Consider the following 15,678-nt stretch of genomic DNA (forward strand, 5'->3'; position numbering starts at 1 on the left):
ATCGACAGTTTGGGTGCTTGTCTGCCGCCGCTATGCAGTTGTAAATCCACTGCTTGTCCGCCAAAGGTCCTTCGTCTGGAAGCGCCCCAATCCCAATTGCGCATCAACAGTGAACTGTCCGAATAAATGTTTATCATTACGTGTCTGCATCGTCTTCGGTCTTGGCACGCCCTTTGGCAATCTGTCTTTGATGATATGTCTCTCTACTCGAAACTTGTGGCCGAGAAAGCCACAGCACATATCGACAGATTAGCTCGAGAAACTTCCCTGAAGCCTTCATAGATATTTTTGCCGTTCCTGAGACTTATTGTGATTTCAGACGCCTTATTGACACTTCTCATAGCTTAATAATAGTATCAAATGGCTTATGGTTCAACATTTGACCATTTAAACTCGGAGAGGTCACTTAAATTCTGGTTAGAAAACACTGGAAAAGTCTGCCAGTGAATTGCAGAAAGATATAGCTGTATCATCATTCTTTATGAAGTGGCACACAGTTGACGTATTTCTCTGCAGTCTTTCGTCATCCTTTGTCAAGAATAAATAATATCGACAGAATTGAGCATTCCTGCCTTATTCTTGGATATGACGTAAAATAACGGTAGAATTGGTAACAAAAAGCTTGTAGGTTGGGTTTTCCTCTTTGTTCTTATACTGCTTATGCCGAAATTATCGTTCGAACCTTAGGTTTCAAGTTTGCAAGTCCCAAATCGCGTGATATCGAAAGATGCAAAAAGGAAAAACAGGATTATGCTTTCCGTGTAACGGGCGTCTGATCACTTGCTGAGATTTGAGATGTCTTGCACGAAAACGTGACAATAATGAATCCACCGAAAAGCGGGACAATTCAGTCGACAGTGACATTTGAGGAATATGACTAAAAAGCCTAAACGGAAAATCCTGTTTGACAACGGCAGCAAGCGAGTGCCGACTTGCCATTTCACATGGCTGCCCAAAGGACCAATCATGAGTGCTGTCGTCAACCTTACTTTGCTTGGTTAACTTCACCAGCTATTGTATAGAGTGGTGGATGATCCAGGAATTGGTACGTAGCATATATTTGCACTCGGTTGTCTCCAAAATGATCGACAGCAGCAGTATACTTTGAACTTTTATTATGCGCAGCATGCACCTCTCGGAAGCTGCGTGAAAACTTGCCGGTACGTCGTGACCCATACTCGATAAATTCGGTAACGGCCGCTTACATGAGCCGATCCGCTGCTTGATAAATAAATCTGCGAACCTGTTCCGAAAGGGTAGAAACATTTAGCCATATTATCTGGATAAACTATTTCCATAGCAAAATCCCCTTGTTTGTAACTTGTACTTGTGTTTTGAGTTGTAAGGTACTTTGGAATAACTTCTGCTCACAACCTCAAACTCGACTGTTGACTGAACCAAAACGAAATCGGAGTAACAAGAAGAAAAGAGCCAAGAAAGAATCAGATTAGATTTGATCTGTGCATGCCAGGCATTGGCTGCTGCTCGGTATAGCTCCCGATCAGAGCAGCTTAAACTGGGAACGGTGCCCTCTCTAGTCAAGATCCGAGTTCTATATTTTTCTGTCGTACCTTGTCATGCTGCACTTTTCCATAAAAGAACATCTGCAAGATGCATGCATGGATACAAAGGACAACATACAGATACTGCGTCGTACCTTGCGTTTGTCGCGTTGCCTTGTCATCAAGACCTGATTGGTTGCAAATAAGTCCTGCAGCAGGCGATCACACTTTGGTGTCAACAAACGGAAAATCCATTAAGCATGCTAAATAAGCATTGCTGCGCCTACACAGTTCTTCATTGTAGTTCCCATATACATCCAGTACAATCAATTGACTAACAGTATGAGCAGGGTTGACTCGAATAGCTTGTGTCTCCAATGATTGGGATTGAAGACCTGCAAGGCGTGTGTTGTCCACGGGGAGATATTCCGGCGGCGGGATGTTCTTAAATAAGGGTGCGAGGGAACAGCAACGTGAAGAATAATAAGCAATTTCGTGCGACATTCCATGCTTTGTGTCGTGCTGACCAACGAAGATCGTTTATTGCCCGAATATGATGATTATTCAGCGTTGCCCCATTTTCCTGGCCAGGAACGGCAGATGTAACGGCTCAAAGAGCCGGGCTTCAGTGGATATTCTATAAATATACATCCCGTAGACATATTTAACAATCCCAAGACGCTACGGATTTTCCTCATCTTTCCCTTTCCCTTCCGGTGGTGCTACCTGTTGACTGGGAAATTTTGATCTCCAGGGTCGTGTCAGCCAACTTGTTTCCGGGAAAAAGAGGAGCCGATTAAAAATTGGTCAAGATGGTTTTAAAGCGTCGGGTCAGACCCGACTTGATCCTCTTTTCTAAACCGCGAACAAAGCACAAGCACAAACACAAGCAGTTTCAGATAATGCAACTTTTGCACAGTTCTGACTTTGCAATCAATCTCGAAACCGACAATGTCATTCTGCATGGCTCCGTCGAGGAATCCGCTGGCGTGATCTTAAGAGGATCGGTCGTGCTGGACTGCCACGAACACACCAAAGTTAAATCGATTACGCTTAAATTCCAAGGCAAAACAAAAGTGTCATGGACTGAAGGTAATAAACAAGGGCTCCCGCCTTCCATGTATAACTTTATATTCATTTCTCTTTGTTTTAAACAAAACTAGGCCAGGGATCACATCAAAGACATTACAAGGAGGAGAAGACTATCTTGGAGCATACTTGGAACTTTCTGCCACCCAAGAAAAAGTCATATCATTTTTCAGGAGGTCACTACCAATGGTAAGCGCACGCGGCAAGACGCATTTTTGGCAGTGTGACGAAAATTTTTTTTCTTCCTTTGTCTGATCCGATTGTCATTGAATACAAATAGGGATTTCGAACTGCCGCTTCCCGGTGACCTTCCCGCTTCTGTTCATCACGATCTCGGTCAAGTGTATTACCGCCTGAAAGCGGTAGCTGAGCGCCCAACGTTTTCAACCAACTACGTTGCCCATCGGAACGTAACGGTCACGCGGATGATGCTGCCTTCATCTTTGGATCTCAATCAATCTGTCGTTATCTCGAACGAATGGATAGACAAAATATCATACAACATCAGTGTACCACGCAAAGTATTCAGCGCCGGCAGCAAAATTCCTATCACGTTTGATCTGGTTCCCATTGCACCTGAATTGGGTATCCGCTCCGTCTCGTGTGCACTCAAGGAATACATTAGTCTTTCCTCCAACGAACACTCAAAATCGGATGGACACGTTGTTAAAAGCATTCGGGATGACCATTTTGCCGCAGGGAATCGATGGATCAAGACTGAAGTTCTCGATGTACCGTCCATTGCAGAGGTCCGGTCTGATATTGTTAGCGATTTAATCAAAATCAAGCACAAACTCAAGTTCACTGTCGCCTTGACAAACGCGGATGGACATGTATCAGGTAAGAAGATTTATAGTTTAGAGCGAGTCATGCAAATCCTAAACTATTTTTGTTTCCTATAGAGTTACGAGCTGCCATACCTATTATTATTTCGCCAATAGCTCCTGAAGAGGAAATCAACGAACTCCCTGCCTACGAAGATGCTTGGAAAACTGCGCCGTACGATGCAGCTGCCCTGCAGAGCTTAATTCTTTCTGGTGCAATGCCGCCGACGGTCGCATTGGCTATCCCCAATGCTGCTGCTGCCAGCCGAGCTAACGTTGCATCAGACAGCAGCAGTGAGGACAGCAACCCAGATGTCGTGGACGAGTTGCCGTGGCAAGGCATTGACCTATCTAGAGTACCTTCATACACCACTGCCATTCGATCCGGTCGCTTATACAGCTTTTCAGGATCATTGCCAACGTATGAATCCATTGCTGTACCTGGTACCATTGTTTAATTTTCTTCTCCTCGTTGCTTCGACCTGTAAATATTCGTCATTGGTTATACCCCTTTCCGCGTTTGCTTCCCTTCATGTTCTCTTTTTATATGCTTGTAGTAGTTGTAGTCATTCATCAGTTCTTTTGTCTCTATCTTTTTTTTTTGCGCATAAAAAATAATACTTTGTGTAATGAGGCCTTACCTATTTTTTCGTTCTGCGTTCTTCTGTCGGAGCGCACGGTGACCCAAAGTGGGGCCTCTGCCCTTTTGCTCCGCGTGGTGTGCACAGGCACTGACGCCTCTTTTCCTCCTTCCTTTCAGGTTGCAGCACCCTCTTTCTCTGTCTTTCTAGTTTCCTTTTCTTTTCTCCTTTCTTTTATTCTCGATGCCTCTGCGGGCGTTATCAAGGATACACGCCCGGCTTTCTGCATATTTTTATCCATACGGGAAAGCCTGTACGTATAGGGCTGTACCTCTTTTGTTACTCTCCCTGGCATCCGTTTGTTTGTTATCCTACCCTATTATTCTCGACCTACTGCGACCACACCCTCCATTTACAAATCAACTCGATGCACAGTTCTGGCAATTCTCGCCACATTTGCAGATCAGCAACTTGACGTCCTCTGAAATCATTGTTCAACAGATCCGTCTTGCAAACTACGATGGTCGAATTGATGCCGATCTGTTCAATAAGGCCGACGTTTTACAGAAAGCATTGATGACAACCTTTGTACAAGTGAATGGGAAAACAGCTTCCCTCGCCAGCATATGTTTGCTTCGAGAAGGCGAGTGTGCTCTGCAGTCGCCCGTCTCGCACTACCACGCCGAACAGGACGGTGGTATTGTTGCAACTGGTACCAATCCGGTCCACCCATACTCAGTATTCGGCAACGTTACGTTCGAAAACGATGGCAAGGATTGGACAGCCGATTCACTCATCTTGACGCTTGTTTTTAAACGTTCCTGCTCGACGCTGGATACGGAGCGAGTGTGGGATACCTTGTGGGACAATGTCATGGATCATGTACAGCTTGCAGAATCCAACCACCACAATGACGACGATTCGCACGGTATCAATGCCGCGTGGCAGAGGCGCATCAACGTGCAGACTCAGAATATCCAATACAAGGTAATGGATTACGTTCCTTGCATGCAACGTGGTAAATTGTAACAAAAGTTAACGCGTTGATGATATATATTTTTAGTACAAGCACTTTGTTTACCAGCTATCGTGGCAAACGTACCTTTGCGTGTTTACTGTGTTGGGCATGTGCTATTTGATGTCGCAGATACTTGGCAACGCCCACTTGGTGAAATCCCAGCTGGCTCTGGGTACCGCTGCCGTCATGATGCCCGCCGCGTGCTTGATAACTACGATGGGAATCTGTCGCTTATTCAACATCGAAAGCGATCTTGTTCCATGGTATCTCAAGATCGTCGTCCCCGTTGTGGGATGCATCGAAAACGTGTTTGTTCTCACCAATGCAGTCTTGAGCGCCGGATGCGACATGCAGATCAAAGAGAAAATCGGTCGAGGTAAAAATAAGCAGATCGCTGAAGCACACTAGTTTGCTAACGTAACTTGTGTGCACGATCACTAGCTTTGGAAAGTCTCGGTGTACCAATGACAGTTGTGTTGTGCCTGGAGTTAACAATTACTGCGCTCGGTGCGGCGATGGGCGTTCCAAAAATCAAACAATTTTGCGTGTTTGCGGCAGTTGCCCTCGTTGTCGACTATATCCTGGATATGACTTTCTACTTGGCTGTATTATCCCTGGATGTGAAACGCGTTGAGGTAATTATTGATTTTTTCATCGTCTTCCCTGACTGTTAGCGAGAAAATTACATGGCTAAATTTTTTCTGCATGGATAGTTGACTGATTTGGACGATCGGGAAATGTCAAAGCGGTTGCGTGAACTAGCCAAATGCGACATAGACGCTGATCCAACTGCAGAAGATTACTGTCCAGTGCAAGAACCCCCGATCGAGGAAATTGAGCCGAAAACTTGCGCCGAGTGCAAACATTTCAAGACTTATAGAACATTGACTTCCTTGTTGGTAAGTGACGTGACAAAAAATATGCATCCTTATAAAAAGGAAGGCTGATGGTCCGTTTTTCTTTTTCTTTTCTTTACCCCTTGTTCTTATTTTTAGCTATGTCTTATCATCTTGACCCAGTTCTCTTTACGCCATTTGTACAACGAACTCGAAACTAGTCTGTACACTCCACGCTCGAACGAAGACTTGTATAGTTTGTCGTCAGAGTTTTGGGGCACAGTCAATCCCTTTTCAGAGCCTCTCTCGCTGCAAATCAATCCGCCATATGTTATCCTTTTCGCGCCCAATGCTGAAGTCGCTCGGCTTCGAATTCACGAGTACGAAACATACTACGTCTCCACTATTCGTGCTATGCAGACCGCGCTCAAAATGGCATCGAAACATGTGCGCGAGAGGACCACGTTTGAAAGGATCTTTGTAGAATACATGCGTCTCCTGGTTACCGTGCTCCTCAAGGTCAACATCCCATCACTGCTGCTCTGCATCGTGCTCGTCTGCCTGATCGTCTGGATAACACCACCGTGGCGCGAACAATGGCTTCTACCATTGTTGAAAGCAGCTTTTGTCAAGAGTGTCAATCATATTACTTACTGCGTGTGCAGGTTCATGCAGTATTCTCCAAAGATTCTCAGAAAAATGATGCTAATGCGCGATGCGGATGGATACGACAAGGATGGCGTACATCGAGGAGCTATCTCGGTTCAGTCTCAATTTAACGAATCGCAAAACCGCAAGAAGATCCAAGTAAAGACACTGTCCGGTAAACACATTGCGGATATTCGACGAATCACCGTCAACGCAAAACATGGCACAGCAGTTTCTTGTGGTCAAGATGGTCGCATCGTGCTGTGGAACACCGATAATGCTGAATGGATGGCACGCTTAGATCGGGCAGGACAGAGCAGCAGTGGGCTCGCAGCCGAGGACTTGAATCCGTCGTACTGGACTGCTGGATCACGGCCTATGCGCAGGCAGTATAGCGGGCGTGGACATTCGAAGCGGATGCCTTCGGCGCGTTTCGTCAAGATTGATCAAGGAAACCGATGGATTGCTTCAGGCTTCGACGACGGTGTTATCCGAGTATGGAACATGTCTTCAGGCAGTCTCGTACGTGAATTGCATGTCGAAACCGAGATGCCTGTAACATTGGAAGACGAGGAGCGCGATATGGGCCTTACGGAATTGAGAAGACGACGACAATCATCAAAGGCTTACGAGGAATACGATTCTAGACGCCAGCGTATCGTTGATCGGGTAGTTGCACTTCAATTTATAGGCAATGTAGCCGAATACTGTCATCCCCTCGTCGCCGAAGCAGCCGCAAGACGGAATACGTCGGGCCCTTCTTTTGACGATAGCTCATCGCAAAACTACCTGGTATCTGCGCACAAGAGCGGCACCATTCGCGAATGGGATATCCTGTCTGGAGAATGCATCAATTCTATCTCGTCTGGCCATACAAAGGATATAACAGCCCTGCATGTTGTCGAATGTAAGGCGCCGCACAGAAAGCTAGGCGTGACCTGGATCTTCACAGCATCAAAAGATGGAACTGTCAAGAGCTGGGAACGGCGCTTGCAAAAGAGTGAAGGCAGCGTGACAGGCTCCGTATGGTCATGCATGTATAGCCTCAACGGCCACAATGCTTATGCTATTACTAGCTTGGCAACCGAATCACCTGTAGGCGGTATGGGGGCGCTCGTTACCGGTTCAAGTGACGGAGCGGTCAAAGTGTGGAATTTTGAGACTGGCGAGGCGGTGTGCACGCTTTCAATTGGAGGTCTACGACGCAGCAAAGAACCTGACGTGCATGTCGGTGGTCCTTTGTTAAAAATCAAGAAACTGGAGTTGACCAGCGACGTGGATGTTGAAAAGGAAGAGTCAGATACGTCTTCGACAACGACTACTACTGTCACGCCCGATCATGCGGGCTCGATCAACCAAGTTGTTATTACACGATACTGCGAAGTGGAGAGTGGTCCAGGATTTTGTCGCGGCTGCGATACATGCTTCGGTGATGGATTCCTGGTAGCATCTTGCGCTACAGACGAGAAAGTACATGTATGGCGATTAGAACGTGCCGATGGCGGTCACGAACACAACTGCACACTTTGCTCTCAAGATTATCATCGCAAGAAATATACCCGACATCGAAAATCTTCTAAAGTGTCATCGACAGATCTGCAGGATGCCAAAATAAAATCACCGAAACTGGATACCAAGCTGGCAGCAACCACAAGTCATCGAAAACGCATCAAGCCTGCATTGACCAACAACCATCCATTAGACAATGGTGTAACTGGCGACATGTTCCAATTAGAGCCGACCTTGGCAGAAGACCAACTCCTGGACATTGAACAGCTCGGTGGAGAGAGAGATATCACACTAGCACCCTCTTTCCTCGGTGAAATCAACCAGCTGGCAGGACGTGGTCTGGTATTTTGCGACAACAATGTGCTTGCCGGCGTACGAAAGAAGGCGCATTCTAACGAGTGGGAGGCTTGGTTTGCGGCCTTGCAGTATTATGAACCGTCAGCATCCGAACAGGAAACGATACCCGTTCAAGCGATCGATCTTGAACAGCCAACAGCAGCATATGCAGATTCCACAAAGCAGCAGCAAAACAGCAAAGATAACTACATCAAAGACCAGATATTTAAGCTGCTTGGACTTCAAAGCAAGCCGAAAAAGCAACCGCAGCATTTCAACAACAAAAAGCTGGATGATTTGCCACATCGGGTTGGCAGTGAAGACGATGAAGAGGAGGAGGAAGCCAACGAAATACTCCCATTTTCGGTCATCCGCCACGTTGTTCCTTTAGATGGATCCGGTCTAGGGTGCGACTATGGCAACTTTATAAAGCTTGTCTACCTTGATGATGCTTGTCGTGCTAAGCAACGGAATTTCCTATCAAGCTATCAGCGCGGCGTTGCAGCGCCGGAACCCATCAAGGAACCTGCCTGTGATTGTGGAAGCGAATGCTGCGGCGGCACAAAGAGCGACTGCAGCCACTCGAGCCGTAAAAGCAGGAAGAACAACTTTGACAAGAAGGCAACAGTCTCGCTACGTCCGGTGACGTGCAATATGACTGATTGCGTTATTACCAACTGCCCACGCGCTTCCGAATGTGTTGTTATTACAGGACGGAATCGAACATGATCCCCCGAACAAAAGTGAAAAGTATATCCAACATCATTCCTATTATTTGTCTGCCTGTCTGTTTACATTGTATACACGTTTCACACCCTTTTCCTCCTTCAATCTCTACCTCATATCATCTTCTGAAAACTGCTTCTTCTTGCTAGCAAGTTAAAAGTTAGCGTTGTAAAAATTTCCTTTATCATCCTGTGCTTCAACATTGTCATTGAATAGTTCCCACTTTTATCTTTGCTTTATTTCCAGGCATTAAGCATAATATCAACAATTAAAAAGGATACCGTGTCACATTAGCCACTTCACAGTACATGTCTTTGCAAGGACTATATCTTTCACGTGACTGCAGGAAGCGAGTTTATAGATAGGGGATGGGAATGGGAATGGCAAGCTTTGATATGCGTCCGTCCTGATAGAAATTCTCATGTAACTGATTATCAACTGTCTTACGTAGCAGTGCAAACAAAGTAGCTCTGCTATCCTTGCTTCCATAATTATATTTAGCGTGATTTCCACAAGCCAGTGCTGGCCCCTACTTTTACTGGCCTGTTACACACGACAAGGATCTTGGCAAAATATTTTTGACAGATATGCCCATATCTGAAAATCTGGGAATTTTTTTCTTTTTCAGCTGTTTTCTTTCCCTTTCCCGCTTGATGGCTTCCTGCCGACGTAACCTTTTCCTGGTTATTACGATCTACTATTTCAACTTTTCTATATGCCTCGACGAGTCGTCGTAAATATCTTGGAAAAATGCACCTCCTTTTGGCACTCCCGGGTCAACTTTATTGAGTTGCATTATCTCTACATTCTCGTGCTCTGCTTTCTGGTCACTGGACTCTTCTACTGCGAACCAGGCACCAACTGGAACTTCGAAGACGCAATGTTCTTAGGGACTACATCGGTGACAAACACTGGGCTGAATTCAATCGACATGTCTCAGTTGAGCCGTTATCAACTCGTGCTCATGTTTTTCGCATCGATCTTTGGTTCCCCCGTCATCGTGTCGATTTTCGTGGTCTATGTCCGAAAGCACTACTTTTCAAAACGGTTCGAAGATGTGTTACTTTACAACCGCGCACGACGTCTTCGAGAGGATTATCGTCGACAGAAATGTCTTAACAGCAGCAACGATCACCAGCAGCGGCAGCGGCAGCGGCCACAGGGCGCGCAGCAGCAACAGCTATCTGCACATCCTTCGAATGCAGAGCAACAGGGGACTGACTCAATAACGCTGTCAAGAAGAAATACGATGCCAGTTATTGCCTCTAGCATATCGTCGGAACTTTGTCGCGTACCATCGTTTCGTTCGCTACGCTCGTCATGCAGCAACTGCAGCGGGTTTCAAGATTTGCTTTCAACAAGGCGCAAACGAAAAGCAACGGATAAGGATAGCGACATACCTCGGTCCATTTCTATCAACATGGAAGATGCGGTTGCAATGCAAACCCCTCCACCGCTGCTGCAGCCGCCTCCTCCTGCAGCAGCGGTGGAGGCAGCTTCAATGGGGGCCCACGAACACAGCAACAACATTGAATTTGCAGATAACATTAAACAACAGCGGCAGCAAGCGCGGCGGCGGTTGGAGCAGGAACGCAGATATGATGAACTGATGATGCAAAGAATGACTAGCCGACGCGACTGGGATGAGAAATCATGGTCGACGTCGTACCAGCAACAGCAGCAGAGTAATATCAATGACTACGATGACATTATCGACGATGACGAAGTGGAGAAAGAGGAGGATGAAGAAGAGCTCAAAAGCATTATGCGACAGCCTATACATCCACGTGAACTCACTCGTCGCCAGCGGTACCGAATCGGTGGAGCCGAGTATCGTGCACTTGACTTTTTGTCACGCGCTATACCGATCATTTACTTTACCGTGCTGTTCGCCTTTGCGTTCGGATTTCGTATCTACATTGCAACGTCAAAGTATGCACAGGAAGTGCTGCTCACCAGCAACGAGAGCGGTCCTGTGGATCCGTGGATCTTTTCATTTTTCGTCACCATATCCTCCTTGAACAACATGGGTCTGTCTCCCCTGGCAGCAAGTATGGTGCCTTTCATGAACGCGCCCGCGCCGCTGCTCATGTCGGCGCTCCTCATCATCCTCGGCCTTACGGGCTGGGCAGTCATGCTTCGATTCGTGATATGGTGCATGTACAAGTTGACACCGGAAACCCGTGCCATGCGACGAGAAACGCTGAGATATCTACTGGACCATCCACGTCGATGCTACTACAGCATGTTCCCTTCAAGTCAGACGTGGTGGCTCGTCTTTGTTATTGTGATTATCCATTTGGTGGAAACCGTCGTCTTCTTGGCAACCAACTACTTTTTGCCCGTGATGGAGGGGATATCTTGGAGTTCCAGGATATTGATCGCATTTTTTCAGGGCGCTGCCACTCGAGGTTTGGTTTTTTTTTACTCCTTAAGTCTGCTAACTGTACTGTATGCTAATATATTTAATAGCGGGATTTACGGCCGTCAATCTTATGGAAGTCAACCCTGCCACGCAGTTGGTATACATTGTTGCCATGTATCTCAATGTCTATCCGGTTGTTATCTCTATCCGGAACAGCAGTATTTATCAGGAACGCGCCCTGGGAATTTACAACATGCCTGCCGATCCGGATGTAGATGCACTTACAGCTAACAGCAACAACGCTTTCAAGCTGCGTCGATTATCCACCAACAACAGCATATTCTCAGCCTCCAGAAGGCTGTTGCCAAAACCTCCGGCTTCGTATGTCATGATGCAAGTCCAGCGACAGCTTGCGAACGAAATTGTATGGTTGATGGTTGGTATCTTTGTCATCTGTGTTGTTGAGGCAAAGACCATTATGGCACCAGCACCGGTGACTGTGCTGTCCGTCATGTATGAATGCACGTCTGCTTTTGGCAACGCTGGCTCGTCCATGGGATTTCCTGGCATTTCAATGTCTCAGTCGGCAATTTACCAACCGGTTAGCAAATTGGTTATTATTCTCTTGATGTATCGAGGAAGACATCGAGGTATGGTCATGAAACAGGATCTTTTCCAGAGCCAATGATGAACTGACTGAATCCGTGTTCTAGGATTACCGTCTGCGATCGATCATGCTGTGCTGCTACCGTCGGAGGATCTCGAAAGAAAAGAAGATGAGCTGGAACAAGAATATCGACAGCGGCAAGCTGAAATGTCTCAGATTATGGATGATATTCCACGGTGGCGTACTGCGACATCATCCATTCGTTCTAATGTTTAATATCTTGCGCGTTGAAATGTCACGTGTTCGTGTATTTGTATACCCAGCACGTCCAGATCTCCTCGTTCCCTTGACTCACGCATCGTCGTACTTGTAAACCAGAGAAGGGAGAAAATACACATGTGACAAGGCATTTTTGCTTCGATCGATGCCAAATGGAAATATGCACTCGTTTCCAAACAATCGTCCTGTCCAAAGAAAAAGACGCATGGCTGTACCATCTATTGCAAACAATTATGCATCAGCAGATTCACAAAGTACTATGTTTTGACTTTACAGGTCCAGTTGGAAACCTTTATATGGAATGCTCCAAGAAGCTACGGTTTAACTGACTGGATTGGCATTTGGCTTAAGGAACGTTTTAGAATTGTCCAGAAAATCAAATATTGCACCGCTGGGGCGAGCAAGCATCTCCCTCTCTTTTTGTTTATTTCTTTTCCTCCTTGTATCACCACAGTTGATACCTAAAAGGACTGCAATAGATCACAAAGGTAAACAAAATGTTATTTATTGGGTTTATCTTGAAACGCCGATCCCTTATCGTTGGCAAGTTCTCTCCTTACCCCTCTCTCTCCCGCTCTCCCTCTCTGTTTTCTTCCCTTTCCAATTTTTTTTTTACCTTTTACCGCGTGCAACGCTCTCTTCCAGCAATACGCAAATTTTAACAAAAACAGAGTTAAGTATGCAGCTTCCTTTAAAGTACTAGAAGATGCCGCCACAAGTACAAGAAGGTTTGCATAAATGCAAATGTTTCTGGCACGAGCATGTCAATTTCCTTGAACTGCACTACTTGTACATCGGTGCCATGTGCTTCATTGTAGCAGGATTGTTCTACTGCCAGCCAGGGACAGACTGGAACTTCGCTAATTGCTTGTTCATGTCTACTACAGCAGTAACGAACACAGGACTCAACACTGTCGACATGTCCAAATTGAGTTTGTACCAATATTTACTTATACTTTTCACCTCCATCATTTGCGCACCCATTACAATCTCGGTATTCGTGGTTTTCGTCCGCAAGTACTATTTTTCAAAACGATTTGAAGATGTTCTGTTGTACAATCGCGCTCAGCGGCTCAAGGAAGAAAGCCATCGACGGTTACGACGCCAGCAGCAGCAGCAACAACAACGCAGAAGCAACATCATACTGGTATCGTCAAAAGACAGCCATCATCCCGGATTTCTTGGCATTCATTGCGATCGAATGCCATCGTTTTACTCTGTACGGTCAGCGACGGCTTCCAGAATCAAGCATTGGCTTGTACCTCATCGCAACGAGTCTGACAGGACCCTCGATGCGCGGATCCAGGCAATTTCAGATCGCAATGATGCGTTGCACAGCAGCGACGTTGGTGAAACCAGGACGGAAGCCAGTGTAACGCGGCCTCGATCCATGCAACGCGCCGCCACAATCCACGAAACGAATACCATTGCGTTTGCTGATGATATTGACCAACAGCGCCAGCAAGCACAGCAACGATTGGAGCAGGAGCATAAATTCGACGAGTTGCTTGGAAGAATAGCGCAGGATCGCGACCGCGATGAGCTCGAGGACGCAGAAGAGGAGGAGGAGAGCGAGATCAAGAGCATCATGCAGCAGCCTATTCATCCGCATCAGCTGACACGTCGCCAGCAGTACCGTATTGGCGGTGCCGAGTACCGTGCGTTGGACTTTTTGTTGCGTGCAATTCCTATCATTTACTTTACAATTCTACTTGCATTTGCGTTCGGGCTTCGCATTTACATCGCCGTCTCCACGTACGCACAGGAGGTCCTCCACACAAGTAATCCCAACGGACCAGTCGATCCGTGGCTATTCTCGTTCTTTGTCACCGTATCGGCCCTGAATAGCATGAGCTTGTCGCCGATAGCAGCCAGCATGGTGCCCTTTGCAAACGCGCCAGCTCCGTTGCTTATAGTTGCAACGCTGATTATCCTCGGTCACACCGGCTGGGCAGCCATCCTCCGCTTTGTCATATGGTGTTTTTACAAACTAACCCCGGAAACTTATGCCATGCATCGCGAGACACTCAGATACCTCTTGGATCATCCACGGCGGTGCTACTACAGTATGTTCCCGTCCAACCAGACTTGGTGGCTCGTGTTCGCCGTTGTAATTATCGATCTGGTCGAAGCCGTCGTCTTTCTCACTACGAATTTCTTCCTACCTGTCCTGGAGGGGATCAACTGGGGTTCCATAGTATTGATTTCATTCTTCCAGGGCGTCGCTACTCGAAACGGTAGGTTTTATCTTTTACGATTTACAGACGATTGTAATATTTATATTGATATTCTCGTTGCAGCCGGCTTGGCTGCAGTGAACCTGATGGATGTAAATCCCGGCACCCAGCTGGTGTACATTGTTGCCATGTATATCAGTGTCTATCCGGTAGCAATTTCCATACGCAACAGTAACATTTACCAAGAACGTGAATTGGGTATCTACAGCAGCCCCGATGAAAACGATGACGGTGGCAAAGCTACCTCCAACGACGATGATATCTGGAGCACCGTCAGACTTCGACGGATGCCAACCATGAGCAGTGTCGTCACTACCTTAAAGAAACTTTTACCCAAGCGGCCCTCGTTTTACGTCATGACGCAGATCCAGCGGCAGCTCGCGAGGGAGATTGTGTGGGTCATTGTCGGCATTTTATCGTGTGCGTCGTCGAAGCCGAGGCTATCATGGCACCAGCACCTATCACTGTCCTATCGGTCATTTACGAATGCGTCTCGGCATTTGGAACAGCTGGATCGTCCATGGGATACCCCGGCATCACCATGTCGCAGTCTGCAAAGTATCACGTCCTCAGTAAACTGGTGATTATCCTTCTAATGTATCGCGAACGGCATCGCGGTAAGATCACTTGACTCGGATGACATATAGCGTACTATTGCAAACTCTCCCCCGCATTTTTTTAGGTTTGCTTTCTGCTATCGATCACGCCGTGCTGCTGCCGTCCGAGCAGCTTCAACAAAAGGAAGCTTTGGAGCATGAGTACCGGCAACGCCACGCCGCAGCGTTCCAGCTGTGGAAAGAAAACTCTCGCTGGCGGTCGTCAACGGCGGACTGTAATTTCTGATCTACATATTATAACTCACAAAAACTCACTCACGTTTACATACAAGGCAACTTGCAACTTAATGTTTAAGTACACACGTTTATACCCAACACAATGTAGCATCAACACTCGCTTTTTGTAATAACCATCTCATAGGATTCTATAATTGCGTTATAGATTCTTATTGTTGAAAGAGCTTAATTGTTGATCTTGTCTCCATAGTCGAAAGCGTGTGGTGTCAATTATAATGTGTAAAAGAGGAAGAGAGAGGGCGCTAGCTAGAAAAAGAAAGAAAAAGA

At 46.5% G+C, this 15,678-nt stretch overlaps 4 protein-coding genes across 4 annotated transcripts; all 4 read left to right on the forward strand.

The window, feature by feature from the left end:
* Window positions 1–2,314: 2,314 nt before the first annotated feature.
* VTP01DRAFT_9013 (uncharacterized protein) lies at window positions 2,315–3,873 on the forward strand (the record flags this gene model as incomplete). Its single annotated transcript, XM_069388199.1, has 4 exons — window positions 2,315–2,594; window positions 2,666–2,780; window positions 2,872–3,431; window positions 3,494–3,873. 4 exons carry the CDS (start codon window positions 2,315–2,317, stop codon window positions 3,871–3,873), a joined length of 1,335 nt encoding a protein of 444 aa, XP_069240519.1.
* Window positions 3,874–4,239: 366 nt separating this feature from the next.
* Window positions 4,240–9,072, forward strand: VTP01DRAFT_9014 (uncharacterized protein; the record flags this gene model as incomplete). Its single annotated transcript, XM_069388200.1, has 5 exons — window positions 4,240–4,983; window positions 5,060–5,390; window positions 5,456–5,649; window positions 5,728–5,913; window positions 6,010–9,072. The coding sequence occupies 5 exons, from the start codon at window positions 4,240–4,242 to the stop codon at window positions 9,070–9,072; spliced, it is 4,518 nt and encodes a 1,505-aa protein (XP_069240520.1).
* A 712-nt stretch (window positions 9,073–9,784) lies between these two features.
* On the forward strand, window positions 9,785–12,317 carry VTP01DRAFT_9015 (uncharacterized protein; the record flags this gene model as incomplete). The annotated part of the gene is made up of 3 exons (XM_069388201.1): window positions 9,785–11,480; window positions 11,542–12,084; window positions 12,148–12,317. 3 exons carry the CDS (start codon window positions 9,785–9,787, stop codon window positions 12,315–12,317), a joined length of 2,409 nt encoding a protein of 802 aa, XP_069240521.1.
* A 709-nt stretch (window positions 12,318–13,026) lies between these two features.
* Window positions 13,027–15,469, forward strand: VTP01DRAFT_9016 (uncharacterized protein; the record flags this gene model as incomplete). The annotated part of the gene is made up of 5 exons (XM_069388202.1): window positions 13,027–14,557; window positions 14,621–14,860; window positions 14,929–15,174; window positions 15,240–15,389; window positions 15,447–15,469. The coding sequence occupies 5 exons, from the start codon at window positions 13,027–13,029 to the stop codon at window positions 15,467–15,469; spliced, it is 2,190 nt and encodes a 729-aa protein (XP_069240522.1).
* Between the last annotated feature and the right edge of the window lie 209 nt (window positions 15,470–15,678).

Source organism: Rhizomucor pusillus (genome assembly GCF_041956525.1).
Source record: "Rhizomucor pusillus strain CBS 183.67 unplaced genomic scaffold VTP01scaffold_6, whole genome shotgun sequence".
In the NCBI taxonomy this organism is placed as follows: Eukaryota; Fungi; Mucoromycota; class Mucoromycetes; order Mucorales; family Lichtheimiaceae; genus Rhizomucor; species Rhizomucor pusillus.